Source organism: Accipiter gentilis, chromosome 19, assembly GCF_929443795.1.
Source record: "Accipiter gentilis chromosome 19, bAccGen1.1, whole genome shotgun sequence".
NCBI classification, from domain to species: domain Eukaryota; kingdom Metazoa; phylum Chordata; class Aves; order Accipitriformes; family Accipitridae; genus Astur; species Astur gentilis.
In genome coordinates, this window is record NC_064898.1 from 11606680 (window position 1) to 11622641 (window position 15962).

The window sequence follows — 15962 nt, forward strand, 5'->3', positions numbered from 1 at the left end:
CTGTAGTAGGCCCTAAGTCCTACCCCTAAATTTTAATACTTTCGGTTCCATATACGTTGTAACCTTCTCTATAAGTTGCTAAATTCTGGGTATTCTGCGAGGAAGTTGGGTTAAAAGTCTGTGCACTCTTTGCCACCTTCATTCGTTTCGCCTCTGCCCTGGACTTGTAACAGAACTCTATCAAAGCCACCAGCATTGCCAAGCCCAAGCCTCCAACCAGAATGTAGAAGACTCCAGCAACGTTGCTGAGACTCAAGGCACTCGTCTTGTCCTGGGGAAACAGAAGCGACACAGTTAACCCCGGAAAACAGACCCCCAGGAGCACAAGCTACACGTTAAAACATTGAAAAAAAGAAATAAATAACAATATTTTGCTGAAATTAAATGATGGTTGTTTACATACTTCTCACAAAATTTGACCTATCTGGATCTATAAAATATATTTTAAGTGCCTAGTTTTCCTGGTCTGCATAAAAAATATTATATTGGCAACATACCAGGATGTTATTGCTTGCTTACTGCAAAGCATTACTTCCAATAAGTGGAGAATTACACAATGACATGTCTAGCTCTCTTTAGGGGACATTTTAGCACTGATATGAAACTGCATTTACATAAAGATCTTTAAAAGCCTTGGAATCCAGAAATCCATTTATATCAGACAAGACTCTGCTTGATCTTTACAAAAACAGTAATTGTAATTGTGGTAGGCATTGCTGTTAATGTAAAAGATCCAGACTGATTTTCTGATACTTAAATGACAGGTGAAAATAACATGTGAGGCTTCAGTTATTTCTTTGAACAAACACTTCCTTTGAAAGTGCACACTGTACCATACACATAGTGATATATTTGCCTCTTACCAATTACTGTATTTTGTTTCTATGTTATTATAGATACAGTTCTGGAACATGCCCATGGACTACTAAGGCTCAGTAATAGTATAATTTTAAATAGCAGTTTGTGAAATCTTACACATTATTCATAATTTAGACAACAGTGAGAACTTTCTTTAGCAAATTATTAAATATACAACATTTTATAAACGAACACCTTCTTGGACGTATGATAGTAAATAACTATTCTACATTTCTCTATACTTCACTGCTTAGTAATGAATTGTATTTTTTGATTTGAAATCCACGTGCATTTTTAGCACAGTTCTCAAGGAACTCTTTCAGGATTGACTTCCATATACTACATCGTGCGCCTTAAGATACTTATAAAGCTTTATTCTTATGCAGACTATATAATCTTTACCTAAAGTAAGGAGAGTACTTCCAACTGTAATCTCTATGAAATTTTAACTTACGAAGAATGCAAAATATTTGGGTGTTTAATTTAAAGAGGCACTATTTATTGTGTAATCAGTAGATTAGCACAGAAACAATTCCCATGGATGTACAGAGGTGTTTGGGGCTTATAGCCGGGTTCTGCTTTGTCTGTCTCTTTTTACCTGGCTAAGAGGACTCTGAATATCTTGGAGGTGACTGTGTTCCTCCAGTGGCAATTGCTAACGTGGTGCTTGCAAACAAGGAGGAGGCAGGACTGAGAAAGACCTGACCTAACATACATAGTGGGTTGAAGCTTTGTCAGCTGTCCTTTATAGGTACGCTGCCATCTTCTCAACTGGTTTTCACTCCTTCCTCCAAAGCATTTGCCAGAAAAAGCAAAACATGTTGGAAGTTTGTTTCCCAGGCTAATTTTACCTGGTCTCCATCAGGGTAACTCTCAGGGCACGCAGGCAGCAAGCAGTCACTGCCCATCGCACTTTCCTTTTAGCTCTGGACAGCACAGGCTGGCATGGAGACAGGCACTGTGAAGAAATTTCAGACTCCCTGAATACAGGGCTGGCACTGACTCTGGCGCTTCCTAGCCATCAGAAAATACCTGCTTCTGTGTTTGTCCCCAAACAGAGAGAAATAGAGAAGGCTCCACTCCCTGGAGCTGTGAGGATTACTGTTTGGGAATGGACTAGGGTAAACACCGGAAGCTGTAGAAAGCTATTAATTATCAAAGCCTTTCACTTCAAAGCTCCAGTTAGCTCCTCAGGGACCTAGGGACCTTCCCAAAGGCAGACAGGCACAGTGTTTCTCCTTTTCAGAAAACTGCTGAGGGAGGCCAGCTCCAAAATGAGAAGGCATGAAGGGACACTTTCTAGGCAGTCAATGGGGAAAGTCCATTCTCCCTAGGCAGAAAGGAAACAACTAACCCAACCTGCCTCCCCCCAAACCAAAAAAACTGCCTTGTCACTCTTCAACAGATGCCCTGAATATGCAGGATGATGTTTGATGATTTATACCACTGACGACTTTAAAAAGCAATAGTGCTTCTTTAAATTAAAGTGTGACTCCCATCAAGATGGGGTGAAGCTGATTCGTTCTGTGTGTACAGCTGCTTATTTCATTTCTAAGTCATTTTGTTTATTACTTCCTTTACTGCTTTGTGAACACGATAGTAGGTCCCGAACTGCAGCGACTGACCTTACTTCCAGAGTCCTTGGGTCCACATTCACCTTTATCGTACCACCATTTGTTTTTCAGCTTGTCTAAGACGCCTGCCTCACTGAGTTTCAAAACGGCAAGGTTTACAGGAGTTCTTCACGTGGAAAATAACATAAATAACATTATATATGTTATTTTATGTTATTCAAGTAAAACTACATAGAATCGCATTGCAAAGTGACAGAGCAGAGGCCACAGTGAGTGCTATGTCATGTACTGTTGGCCCAGGTTTAGAGACAGACATATGACCGGGACCTGCTCCATCGCTTTAGGTAACAGGCACATACTGCTGGGGAAGATTTGTAAATAAATAGTATGCAATTACTGTGAACCCAAAACTATTGGCTTAGACATATTCACAACATACCCTGCAGAGACATATAGAATACAACTGCATATATGATTTAAGAAACATTAATTTGTGTTCCTTGCTTTCAACCTATTTTTAGTTTGTATGCATACAAACTAATAGTATGACTTGGCTACAGCTATTTCATTTACTGCCCTCAAAATTATCCTGGCAAGAGAAAGGTGATGCTTCGTGCAGTTTGCTGCCTATAACCACTTGGCATAGACCTGTAATCAGGAGGTCTGCAGGCACAGAACTTAGGGGGAGAGCTGCAATGCCCTTGTCCTCAGCTAAGAAGAGCATGACAGTCAATCTTTCATTTTCATTTCCTGTTTCAACACTATTTTCGAATTCAAATTTTTTCCTTAAATCTCACTTATTCATATAAGTCTTCCAAGGGTCCCAGGCTGATGATAGATTACTACTTGGAATATCTTCTCTGAGTAGTGGTATTTGCTGTGGGTGACATAAGAGAGTTTAATATTGAGATGAAACCTAATCTGATGCCTCAAAGTCATGAACTGCTATGGGTTTACACTGAAGTTACTTAAACTGAGTGAATAATCAGTAATAATGTCCCACTTCATGCAGTTGTACCAGTTTATTTTCTAAAAAGCTATGAAATGATTAACAGACTTATTCTATGTACTTTCCACTTCGAATCATTGACTGTCCAATTCTTAATGTGGTAAGCATATGGGTATCTATTTATGTGCAGGTGTGCATGAAAATACAATATGCATCAGAGAAAGAGGTAGATAAACAGAAATGGCATGTGATAGATAGCCTTCTGGTGAAGTTATATGACATAGGGCCTGATCCTGTGTGTGCCAGCAGATTCCTATGGGAGAATTAATCTCTCATTATACACCATAATCCATGCATTGCTAATATGTTAACTCATGAATTCAAGGCTTAATAAAGAAATAACCAGTGCAAGCATTAATTAATATAGTGTAACTGAACCTACTAAAATAGTTACTATGAAAGAGAAAAGGGGCTTGTTACACTCTATAAGTGGTTTAACTGGACATCCCCAAATGCTTTTGTATTAATATATTTGTGCATGTTTGTATATATATATTTAACACACAAATAACAGCTCCTGAACCTCATATGCTACTCTTTTTATACATCTGATTACTCTTTGCATATATACATAAAGGGGAAGATTCACCTCACCTCAGTTTTTTCACCCGAAAGTTATGCCCCAAGCTTTGGCTGCCTGTCTAGGCCTTCCTGCAGTTAAGGGACAAAGATAGGTACCTCCAAAAGGTGGGCTGAGGTACAAGTTTTAACAAAGGATGAAGCATGCTGTTGAGATGCCCATCTCTTTTCATTTACTACTGAGAAAGCCTTGGTGCCTTGGAGAAATGACAATTTTTGACAGCTACAGTTGTCAGCTACAGTTGGGTGAAAGGATTCCCAGGTACTCTAAAGTGATCCCTTTAAGTAAAGGAAATGCTTCATCCATTTTCCAAATCCCACACATTTAATTCTTATGGAATTCTCTGCTTCTAGAACAGAAAATGCCTATTTCTTGATCTTTTTCAGTATTCAAACTTACATTTTGTCTTCAGGCTTCCTGGAAGCAGGTTGTGCAGGTCGATAGTGGAATATCAAAGCCCCACAGCTATGAAATGAGTGGGTAGCAGTTTGGGATGCTGGCAAGTTGCCTGTCAACATGATTCTCTGTTTGCTTCTAGTACAAGTGCAAAATACTTAATATTATTTGGATAGCTGTCATCTGTAACTTGTCATGCATTGGCACTGAGCCACATTTCAGTGCTCCTAAATCCCAGCAGTGTAATGGGGCTGGTTATGACAAAGATAAGGGACATCTAGGTACTGTTCTCACATAGAAAATCAGAAGCCTGTGGAGTTGTTGCAGATTAAACTGATTAAAGTGATAATTAGGACTTGACATGAACTATCAAGACCAGCAGCAAGCTGGGACAAGTCAGAAAACAGATGTCTCCCAGTCCTTTGCTTGTTCTTTTTTAAGCACTAACAGTTTAGGTATATAAAGCCTGATAAAGGCAGGGATTTTTTCTTCTTTGCAGCTGTAGTTCCTTTAACGTCATCCTTTCTGCATTGTCTCTGTGAGGAAGCTCTCAGGTTTTCCTTTGGGAAAAGCAATCAATTTCATGCTTAAAACTGCCACACTATCCTCAATATATAACTGAATGCAATGGCAATGGCTGGCAGACATGAGGCACTTCCCACTTTTCACTGAAATACAGCCAGTGATGTGTCCGAGGCTAGGCCCTTGTTTTTCCTCTCCACTATTGTTGCTGCAACACCTTCTGAATCAAGGTGCTGAACAAGCTCAGGGAAACCTGGCCTCTGCCCCTCACTTTCTCACCTGCCCTAGCGAGGCTGTGTGAATGGGACACGACATCTCCTTTACATCTCCCCTCGGACAGTCCTAGCTGTGACGAGGGAGAAGCACTCTGAGCTAAATTTAAAATTAAATTTAAAAATATTTAAAATATATTTACACTTTCAGAACAGGGCTTTTGTCCCACTTTAATTCAGGCAGCTGCAATGGGAAATGTACATGGTCCAATACGAGAAGCCCAGACTGAGGGGCTGCAGAGTGGAAAAGGAAGATTTTTGCTTATGCTTTTCAGAATAGCGACATATATACCTGTTTGCAGTCACAGTAAGTGACTGCAGGTTGTATTAAGTTTTCATGTATTTTAGCCTTTGTTCTGTTTGTTTGGTTTTTTTCATTGCAGTAGGAGATTTTTCAACAGCTCCTATGGAAGATGCCTAGATCACCTTGGCTTTCAGGGCAAGTCGCTTATCTAGGCATCTTTCCTTTCTTTGAAAATATCCTTTCCAAATGAGCATTATTTTGACGATGTCAGTTACAAACTCAGAGACTACGACTTGTTACTACACTGCTTACACAATCAGTTGCTGAATAGTCCCACTGATATTAAAGGGGGCAGAAACTAAAAATCAGTATGATCTGCTGCACATGAGCAAGAACAATCTACTTAAGTCATATACAGAGGATAAATCCAGCATTTAGAATTAAATTTCCCATCAAGTTCAGTCTTGTATACTTAACATTACAATGGAAAATGACTATAGATTTGTGGTGTTTTTTTCAAGTTGTTTAGTGATTCCTGAATTACTAATGTTGGGCTAAATCTTCAGCTAGAGTAAACTGGCAGTTTGTGAAAATCCATGTAGTTTTTCCAATGTACAGCTGCCGAGAATCTCCATGGTTATATATAAACAGGATCCACCTGCCTCAAATTCATGTAAGGATAATATATGAGAAATAATAACTAAAAGTACCCTTTATATATGGAGAAAAATTTGTCCCATGTAGCCACAGTGCAAAACTGTTGTGTGACAGCACAGGAGACCCTGTTCTTCACCCACATGCTGAAGTCAGTGGTGGCACAGCCCGACTTGGGCACAGGGACACTGGTTTTCTACCTTTTCATCATGTTCTCAGCCCTTCTAACTCCTCTCTCAGCTTCTTACTCATTTCCTCCTATCCTGTCATCAATCACTTGCTTTTGGAAGGGCTAATTTTTAAGAGCCTCGGGCTGGATCTTGTGCCAGCAACATCAGCGAAATCAGAGTGCTTTAAAATGGCATTAATGAAGTTCTGAGTTAGTTGTGTTCAGGACAATGAACGGGCAACTATGGCATTTAAATTACAGTACTGAGCGATTCTGAAACCAATACAGAATCTAGGTAGACAGGGATTTTAAAAATGCAATCACAAGTATGCTTTAGGAGCATTTTTTACCCACTCATGACTGAGCCATTAATTAAGTGTAAGGTCAGTCTCATCCGCTGAATGAAAAACAAGGGCCACTGTATTCTCCTAAGGGCTGTCAGCAGAGACTGGAGGAGAGCTCCATCAGCACAGCTTCCTTCCACTCACACTTTTATAAAAACTGTGGAGCAGAAACTGTTTAAATACCTTCCCATGCATCACATGAAATGATGATGGCATACAGTTAGGATCTTAGATAATACTTTCAAAAGGACTCAAATGACTTGGGGACCTCAGATTTATCTTCAAACACAACTTAATTACTGAGGTCACTAACCCACAGGTGGTTCACACAGGGCAGCTCTCTGAACTGTCTGAATTTTAGAAGATTGTTCTTAAAGGGAACAATAAATGGGGAGGCTAGAGATAACCTTTTAAGAGCACAGAATGGAGGTAGGAGAAATCTTGTTTTAGAGAGCAACACAAACCTTTGGAGAACTGCTGAGCTCTCATGAAACTCCCCAATTTCTGTAGTCCTCTGTACTATCACGAAGGGTTATTCTGGGTCTAGACTTTCATATTCAGACTAGTGAATCTCAAATAGTAACAACACAGTTATCAGTCAAGTCTCAGGTGCTATATTTCTTGCAGGAGAAGAGGATTTTCTCATTGTCGTTCATGATAGTAGGAAGCCCTGTAATCTGGACTGGAGCTGCTAACAAAGCTTAAGGTTTATTCTTTTTAAATTCATACAATGAAAAGAACCATTATCTAATAATGCTTACGAGCTTAGTTCAGGACTTGTTGATAGCTCTCAGGTTTACAACAACAGTGCATGGTGTCCTGGTTATTCCACTAACGATAATTTGATAACATAAAAAATTAAAATATTTAGACCTCCATTAATTCAGTAGAAAGGGTCTTATTGACTTTAATTGATCAGATCCTACAAGACTGTTCCTGAACAAGGAAATGGATTTTGTAGATAATAAATGACTAACACTTTGGGGAGTCAAAGTACCTGTAGGTTAAAAAACAAGACCAGATGCTGTTGCAATGCAGAATTTGAGAAGCATGGTAATGCCTGCTTATCTGTGTTATGTGCCTGGTTCTTTTGAACGTGAGCAGTGCAGGTGCATGATAGACCTGGGGCTTCCCAGGAGCACTGGTACTGCCTACTCACTCAGCTGTGCCTGGGAAAAAGCGTGGCAAGAAACTCGCCTGAGGTCAGAGGAATGCTCCTGGCAGGCTGTATATAGTCCTAGGACCACAGGTCGAGCTCCATCACGTTCTCCACCCTTTGCTAATGCTTCCTTGCTCACCATATTTTCTATTGCATCCTGAACTGCCTGTGTCACCTATTGCTCATTTCCATTGGCAATGTGTTCCTTCCTCTCTCCTGCATTCACAGATCCTCCCTGTTTCTCCACGGACTGCACTCCTTGCCTTTCTTTTCTACATTTTTCCCCCACTCCTGTTTCTGTCACTTGCCATCACACCAAACTTGCTCCTTCAGCACTTCCAGACATTTCCCTGGTGAAGCCCATCCCATCCCTCTACCCCGAGCTACTCCCTTTTCCTGCTTCATGACTCAAAGTGCCAATGGCTGGTAATCAGGGAAAGTAAGTTAAAAGCATCCTTAGTTTGCTACCTAGCTTTTATCTCATCTTTCAGCCACAGCAGGTTTGTGAGGAGTGTATTCTAAGAAAATGGAGGTATTTTAATGATGTGACTCCCTGCCTGTGACATTTAAAAAAAATAAATAAACACCCCTCCCCCAATAATGCAAAAGTTCAGACTTGGGTGAAGCACATAATAGCAGCAACATGGGAGATTTATGGTTCCCTTGTCTACTTTCTTACAAGAAGTTGGTGTCTGTTCCACCTGCAGGTAAGTGCTATCAGGTCTAATACGCCTAAGCACTTTGGAAGAGAAAATAGAGACCATTTTTGAAACTGTGACTGCTGGCGAGCAGAATGGTGGGTGGGAAATAGGTAGAGCAGCAGGATTGAAGGCAAAGTGAAAAGGATTAGGAGACTGGTTCTGGGTGAGTGCAGAACAGCCCAAGGGATGGTCCCTGAGGCCAGAACACAGCATGAAAGAGCAGGAGGACTAAAGAAGGAGAGAAAATAGTAAGAAAAAATACATGTAGGCAGCTGTGAAGAAAGCTACATAAACTGTGTATGACAAATCAGTCGAATTTCATCATCTATATCTGACTAGCTCTGTGCCTGCACAGATACCTGTGCAGCAGCATTCTCTTATATATTGTTCACACACAAGCACATAAATAAATATTATTACATACTGCCTGGCACAGAAGGGGTATTTTTAATATCTTCATCCTCCCCCACTTCGCCACCTTCCACTTCCACATCTTTGCTTCTTTTCACCACAAGGCAGTTTCCCAAAAGGAAGCTGTGAGGAGGCAAGGAAGTAGTGGCACTGGCCATATGGAAGATACAGAAATGCAGGAAGAATAAGAAACTGTTGTCACCTCAGCCTAAAATTCAGTCTAGAATTCCTGTCTGATTAATTCTGCCTAGTGAACCACCATGAATTTCAGTTTGGTGGTAAAATATCAGGAAATGTTAGCGTGAAGATATTTTAGCTGAAACTTGTCCTCCTATTTTAGATACTCTTATGAAAATTGTAATTTGTACCAGTATTGTTTGTGTCAATAGTGGATCCCTAAGCCTGGACCATGCATTAGACTACTGCTAGGAGGCAGTCACATGGTTTTTCACCCTTTTCTTCTACTGTCACTGAAAAATATTTGGGTATTTGCTCCTGAAGGTTTCAAACTGCTTGTTCGCAAGAGCAAGCTTGGAAAAGGCTCATCACGATTTCAGAAGATGCAGGTTTCTGAAAACTGGTGATAGATCTCACAGCAGAGACTGTTTACGAGTTCCCCTTGGGGTGCTTAAACAAATGCAAATATTTTTGCTTTGACAGTAATTGCATACACCTAGATTTCAACTGCAGGTACCAGCAGTGCTGTGCTACTGGTGAAGCTGTTTTGTTGCAGGTAAAACCCCAGCAGATGCACCAATTACTTTACATACTGTTTACCCGCTTTTGGTGACATTGAGGCTAACCTTGGAGTCACCTCCCCCGCTGCCACATTCTCCTTTGTCGTACCACCATTTGTTTTTCAATTTGTCCAAGAGGCCTTGTTCATTCAGTTTTAAAACTGCGAGGTTAACAGCATTTCTTGAAACGATAAAACATATTTTGTAAGAAACTGCACAGCTGTTAAGATGTTAGAAGGAATGAGGACTTAAGCTGTTTATAAGCTTGATCCACACACTAAATAAACCTCTCATTTCCATTTTTCAAAGCCCCTGGCAGCACAAATAATTGTGGTTACTTTCAAATGTGAAAAATGTGTTTCCAGTGTAGAAATGATTTTCAGAATGGCTTGGATTTTAACCAGAAAATTCTATCAACCAACCAAAACTATTTTTGCAAAATGATGATAAAACTCTGCCTGGAATTATAAATGATTTACACAGATTTATTTGAATCTTTATTTAAAATATGTTTAGTGTGGGCCCAGGCTGATTTTTCAAGCAGATGGGAAAATGTATTCCCATATACTCAAGAGGCAAGATTCAGATGGCCTATGCTAGACGCTGCCAGTCACTGTGTCACATACAGTTTTGACATGCAGCACTTTAGAGTGATCCTGCACAAGCTGTGAGCTAAGGCTCCAGAAACAGGCAGGGTGATGTAGAGCTGAAGAGGAGGGCTAACAGCTCGCACGCTGACTATGATGCTGTCTAGAGCCAGTCAATAGAAAACAACGCACAAAGAAGTGCGAGGAGTCTTGCCCATCTAAAGCTTCCTCACCTGCTGTAGGCACATCCGTACATTTGGGATGCAGGCTCTAGAGTCCTGCTCCCTGTGCACAGCAAAGGATTAGCTGAAATGCGAGACTTGGGGTCTAGCTTAGTGCCATGACTCCAGGGACTGCCCTGCTATCCTGGGAGAGCAGCCTGTCTCTCAGCCCAAAGGGCACCTGTGGTGTGCGGGAGGAAGGTGGCGGTGGAGGGCATCCTTTCTGGGGAAACCTGGGGACAGTGCAGCCAAGCAGAAGCTCAAGCGCTGGGAAGACCAAACCCAGCCCATTCGCTGGGTGCTGAGATACAAGCTGGTAGTTGGGATGCCCTGAGGACTTTTCCCTGGAGGGTTTATACATATCATGCTGTCACTGGAGGAAGAACAAATCCTTCATTGCTAGCAGCACAGTAGCATAGGCACAACAGCCTGAAAGGGGTTCTGTGAACCTGGTGTCCTCCATCTCATGTTTAAGTGCTCTTCTTTCAGATGAGAGACATACCTGACAGAGACTGTGGATCTGTGCAGGCTGAGGGGGGGTTGCCAACACGAAGGCTGAAGCACATAATCACTGCTCCTGTATGAACTCAAGGCTGCTGGGAGCGCACTGAAATTCAGGCAAGAAAGGGACACAGCTGGTCCTAGGATGAGGTTGCTTCTGTGCATGCTCAGAGGTTTTCCTTTAGGTGTCCAGAGAGCATTAAGACTGGATGGCAGAGGGTAGACAGTATAGATTACCATACAACCCCAAATGTAAGGCACCTGGATTTATGATAGGAACTACAGTCACTGTATGACATTTTAACATCAGCTGGTAACTAATCTGCCAAGGCATTTATGCAGCCTTCATCACCTCCTGAGGAACATTTGCACTTATTTAAGTGTACGACTTCCCATCTTTATTACTAAGAGCCTCAACAGTCACATATCCTAATGGTACACAACTACATCAATATTTATTGATAATTATTAATAATAAACTTTTGCTCTTTTCATGTTCAGAGGTCCCTAGTGCATCCATGCCTATCAGACATATACACTCTTTCTGTTGGGTGTCTGCCCAGGCTTGCTTGAGGATCTCCAGAGTTGTGTGGAGCAGTGGCATCATATCCTTGAAGCACCATTCATCTCCAAATGGAGAGAAGTATCTGTGATGTGCCGGTAGCTTAACTACTGCTCTTCAGGGACAATATGCAGTTGAGAAAGATGGAGTTTCTCTCTCTGAATTTGTTTAATGCTGTCACGATCGGTCTGTCAGGGCAGAGTGGGATTTGGCAAGAGCTATGTCTGCCAAGGGCATCTTCCCCTCATCAATTATGAGAGGATGCAGCACCTTCGAAGCACTCGGAGAAAAGCTGGGGAAGAGAGATCCTCTGGTGTCAGGGCTCCATCAGATCTTATGGCACGAGAAGCCACTGGGGCTTGTGATTCACTCTCTCTAGAGACGGCTGGTCTCTGGTCCCTGGGGTCACCTCTGGTCTTAGAACAGAAATTTTTCTTTCACTCATTAGGAGAGAGATCTTCCTGGCAGACAGGTATAGACAATGATATTTCACAGCTTATGGAGTGTTCCATACAACATTGGCCCATTTGTGGGACAAACGTCAGCTTCAGGACATACCTTCACTGTCTTCTGGTAACAGCTTTTCATATAGCTCCTTCTGGAACCGAGACAGGTCTTTGCTGGCTGGTCATGAAATTTCGAAACTGCTTGTGTGTTTTGTCTAAGCTTCACTTTAGTTACATTTATACGAGATTTTCAATACAGATAAATTAATCGCTTGTCTATCCCTGAAAGCAAAAATGAGAACTATAGGCTGTAGTGGGAGTGATAACAGACTGTTCTTTGTGGATAAAGCTTTAAGGGGAATTTAGCAGCCAGGCTGACAAATGTGATTTTGTATAAGTGCTCCAATTATGGTTCACATTCCAGAGGGAGAGGAGCAATTGCAAAATTGGAATGAAATTGTTCATTTGTCCCTTTTGTTCTTGGAAGCAATTGCTTTTGAATCAGTCATATTTACTACAGATTTTTCCTACTTGGCTTTTAGTTACAAAGCCTACACTTTTGGCCTCTTTGCCCCATTCAGAAAGGTAACAGTGTGGCCAGCCTTGCCACTTCACAGACAAATTTCCAGGATGCTAAATGTAGATTTTACCTTTGTAAGGACGTTGGCATTGAGCTGTAGATGAAAGATGATCCTAGAAACACTATTTCTTTGACGCTGAGCAACATTACTTATTCTGAAAATGGCTTAGATATACAGCTTGAGCCTGCTGTCTACAAAGTCAATGCCAAAACTCCTTCTCCCTTCAACAGGAAACAAACCAAAGTCTAATTTAATGCTGCTATGTCTAATTGTCACACTGGATTGCAGTAACATAAACAGCTGCTTTGACAGTGCTACAGATGTGGGCAGGAGTGATCACTCCCATGAAAAATGAAATATATCTCAAGGAATATCACTAACTCTCAATTCAATGAGCCACTTAAGCACAGACTTATTTCAAAGCAGATGGGAAGCCCTATCAATCAGTCTATCTGTAAAAGCATCTTCATACCGTTTCCTCTAAGCTGTAGTCTCTCAAGTATGAACACCAAAACTCATTGAATTAGACAAAGTCCTTATGCTAAAATCCTTAGGAAGGTTTTTTTTCCCAGTTTTTATCTTGGGTGAAGATGTTACCTGATAACTTACAACATTTTTTTCAAGCTTTTCAAGTTAATGTTTACTTACACCTTTTATCTGGATATTCTAAGATGAATAAAAACCAACTAGGTGATTTTTTTGACAACTAAGTAAGTTTTCATGTTTAATTTCCATGTTGAGGGGAAAGAGCTTTTTCATTTGCCAAATGTTTGAATTTATTTGTCAAAGCATTAAAGATTATCAAGGAAAATTTTCCCACAGTCATTTAGAGAGCTGCAGCTGGTTGATAGTAATCCTAGAGTAATAAATAAATAAATGAAACCCATTCATGAGAGGGTTATTTAGCTGGGTTATGAGCCATATCCATAGACAGTTTCACACCACAATAGAGAAATGGAAATAAAAAGGATGAAGAAGTAAATGTGGATTTAAGCTGCAATCATTGCTCTGAAATTAAACCGTATTGTTTATAAATGTAACACATTATTGTCCTCATCATGTCTAGTAGGCCATGTAAAACCAGGTTAGTTTCACACTGCTTTCTCTGTTGCTTTGTTATCCAGGTCCCAACATGTGGAAATAAATCATTTCTTTCTGGTCAGCAAAACACAGAGAACCTTTGCTCAACACTGCTCTATCTTCCACAGAAATGTTGTAACTGAGATCCTGATAGGTGCAATGGTGACTATATTGAAAATTATATCCATGAGACCTCAGAGCCAGGCTAGATCACTTATACTCATCCTAAATAGTGCTTCATTCTCCCACAGAGGAAGGCACTTTGAAACTTGGGTATCCATGGCAGAAACTGTTCTTTCATTATTAAAAAATAAGCCTGTGTCCTCAATACCACACTTAGTCAAAACTCGCACCAAAGAACAATGTGTTCCTCAATAAAGGAACTGAAATCTTTGCAAGAGTAAGGGTTTAATAGTAGAAAGCTGGCAAGTGTTTTAATATTTGACTCTTAATCATTGCTGTCACTGCACAATCCTGCCTTTTCCATAACTCAGAAGAAAACAGAGACCTTGTATGTGATAGTCAAGCCAGTTCAGCCAAAACTGAAGCCCTTGTGTCACAGTGATACCTCACCACACAATTACTCGAGTGCAGGGGCAGTGATTTCAATGTATGGATTACAGCTTTTTTTAAGCTGCCTATAGAATTGCAGTATGAAAAACTTTATGAGAATTAAATCATTCTTACTCATTTAAAATCACTTTCCATCTCCCCATAAATAAATAGTAATAAGCAGTTTAAAACGTTAATCAGTGTCACTTCTTTTTTTAAAGAGCGTACTTGTGCCAACTGCAGATATGCCTTTCAGTTACCAAAAGATAAAACTGCACAGACAGATGACAGTGCAACCACCCAGTCCCTTGCAAAATAACATCTATGATTCCAGACAGGGATACCTGATCTGCTACCCAAAAGAATTGCAGTAGGGTGCTTGCCCAAAGCCCAGGGAAGCTGGCAGAGAGGTCTGCTTTGTCTTCCAGTGAGTTTGGGTAACGGCAATGGTTAACAGACAACCTATCCATTGGATTTCAGTCCATACAAAGCAGTGAGGCAGGCATTCAACAAATGACCTGAACACTATGGCAAACAACACAGTAGTACCTAGCAATTACATGCTCAACCACAGGAGGGGTATTTCCAGGGCTGATAGAGACAGGCAAAGGTTCCTGACCACGAGGGAATGAGACAGAGGCCCAGACTAGGGACCACAGCAGCCAACATGAACACTGCTGGAAATTTGAGACAGCCATAGTGAAACAGCACAAGAGCGGGCACCAAATTCTGCCTAATGTAACACTTTAAGCACCTATTTCAGCACAGCAACTCAGCATCTCTAAGAAACCAGAAACTAAAACATGAAATGCATCCTGCACACTACTATCAAGCCTGTTTTCACCAGCCTAATGCCCAGAGCTTGAATACATGTGACAGGTAGAAAAGGGTCTCTCCAGCCTGATTAGACTTGAATAAGTATCCACAGTCTCAGACACAGCTGCTTTTTAAGTCCTTCACCTCCCAAAATCTCTGGATGTACAGTGGTTCGTGGGATGGGTGGAAAGCACAACCCGTCAGCACCGCTCAGCATCATCCAAAAATGCAATTCAGAGGACTCAGCCTTGGCCCGAGCACACCTAGCAAAGGAGACCTCCTCCATGAAGTCAGGTCTCAGAATATCTGTTTTTGAATACTAAATGGCATAAAGGCACAGACAGGTCCCTAAGTCCTCATTACAACAAAGACAGGATCTCTGCTGGGAGCATTCAATAACAATCTTTTAGGCAACCGGTAGAGTTTTGCCAGGAAAACTTAAATGTCTTAGCTATTTAAACAGCTTTGATATTTTCCTGACTCCCTTTACTGAACTTAGTCTCATAAATTCTGTGTAACGGGCATGTTAGGTAGCAAAATACTTCCCTGAATCCTGGGCAGATCCTTGGTGAAATTCTGCCATTATCTTTACAGACAGCAGAACTGTTGCTTCACTGCTCAGCGTTGGGGATGTTGTTTACTTGAAATAATGAACAAGCAGGATGTGCAAAAATAACATGACTCACTAATGAGACTCTACATACACAGAGACAGCTTTGTTTAAACTGCAGCCGTATTGCACAGTGTATTGTCCTAGAACTGCTGGTGCCACCACCACAGTCACTGAGGCAGAAGCAGAGACCCTGACTCTCTGAAAGGCTTTTCACAAATCCTTCCCACAAGGATTTGAGAGCCTCAGAAATCGCTCGGTCACTTAAAAGTCACATTGTGTGGAGGGATGCCACCTCTGTTTAACCTTAGGTTCTCTGAACATACAGCACAAACAAAGAGTACCTGAATGTTAAATGATCAAGGCACCAAAGGTG

General features: G+C 41.1%; 1 protein-coding gene across 9 annotated transcripts in view; it reads right to left on the reverse strand.

Moving 5' to 3' along the window:
* The window catches only part of GRIA4 (glutamate ionotropic receptor AMPA type subunit 4), a 235318-nt gene that overhangs the window by 7629 nt on the left and 211727 nt on the right, over positions 1-15962 (reverse strand). The window contains exons 14-16 of one of the 9 annotated variants that reach the window (XR_007508856.1): positions 9697-9811; positions 2484-2598; positions 159-271 (exon numbers count right to left, since the gene is read on the reverse strand). Coding sequence is in view for 7 of the 9 variants with exons in the window: in XM_049823379.1 (XP_049679336.1) it covers positions 26-271; positions 2484-2598 (361 nt within the window). In the remaining 2 variants the exon portion in view is untranslated. Of the gene's footprint in view, positions 1-23; positions 272-2483; positions 2599-9696; positions 9812-15962 lie in introns of those variants that run through there. The other 8 variants (XR_007508857.1, XM_049823377.1, XM_049823376.1 and 5 more) reach the window with 8 other exon arrangements.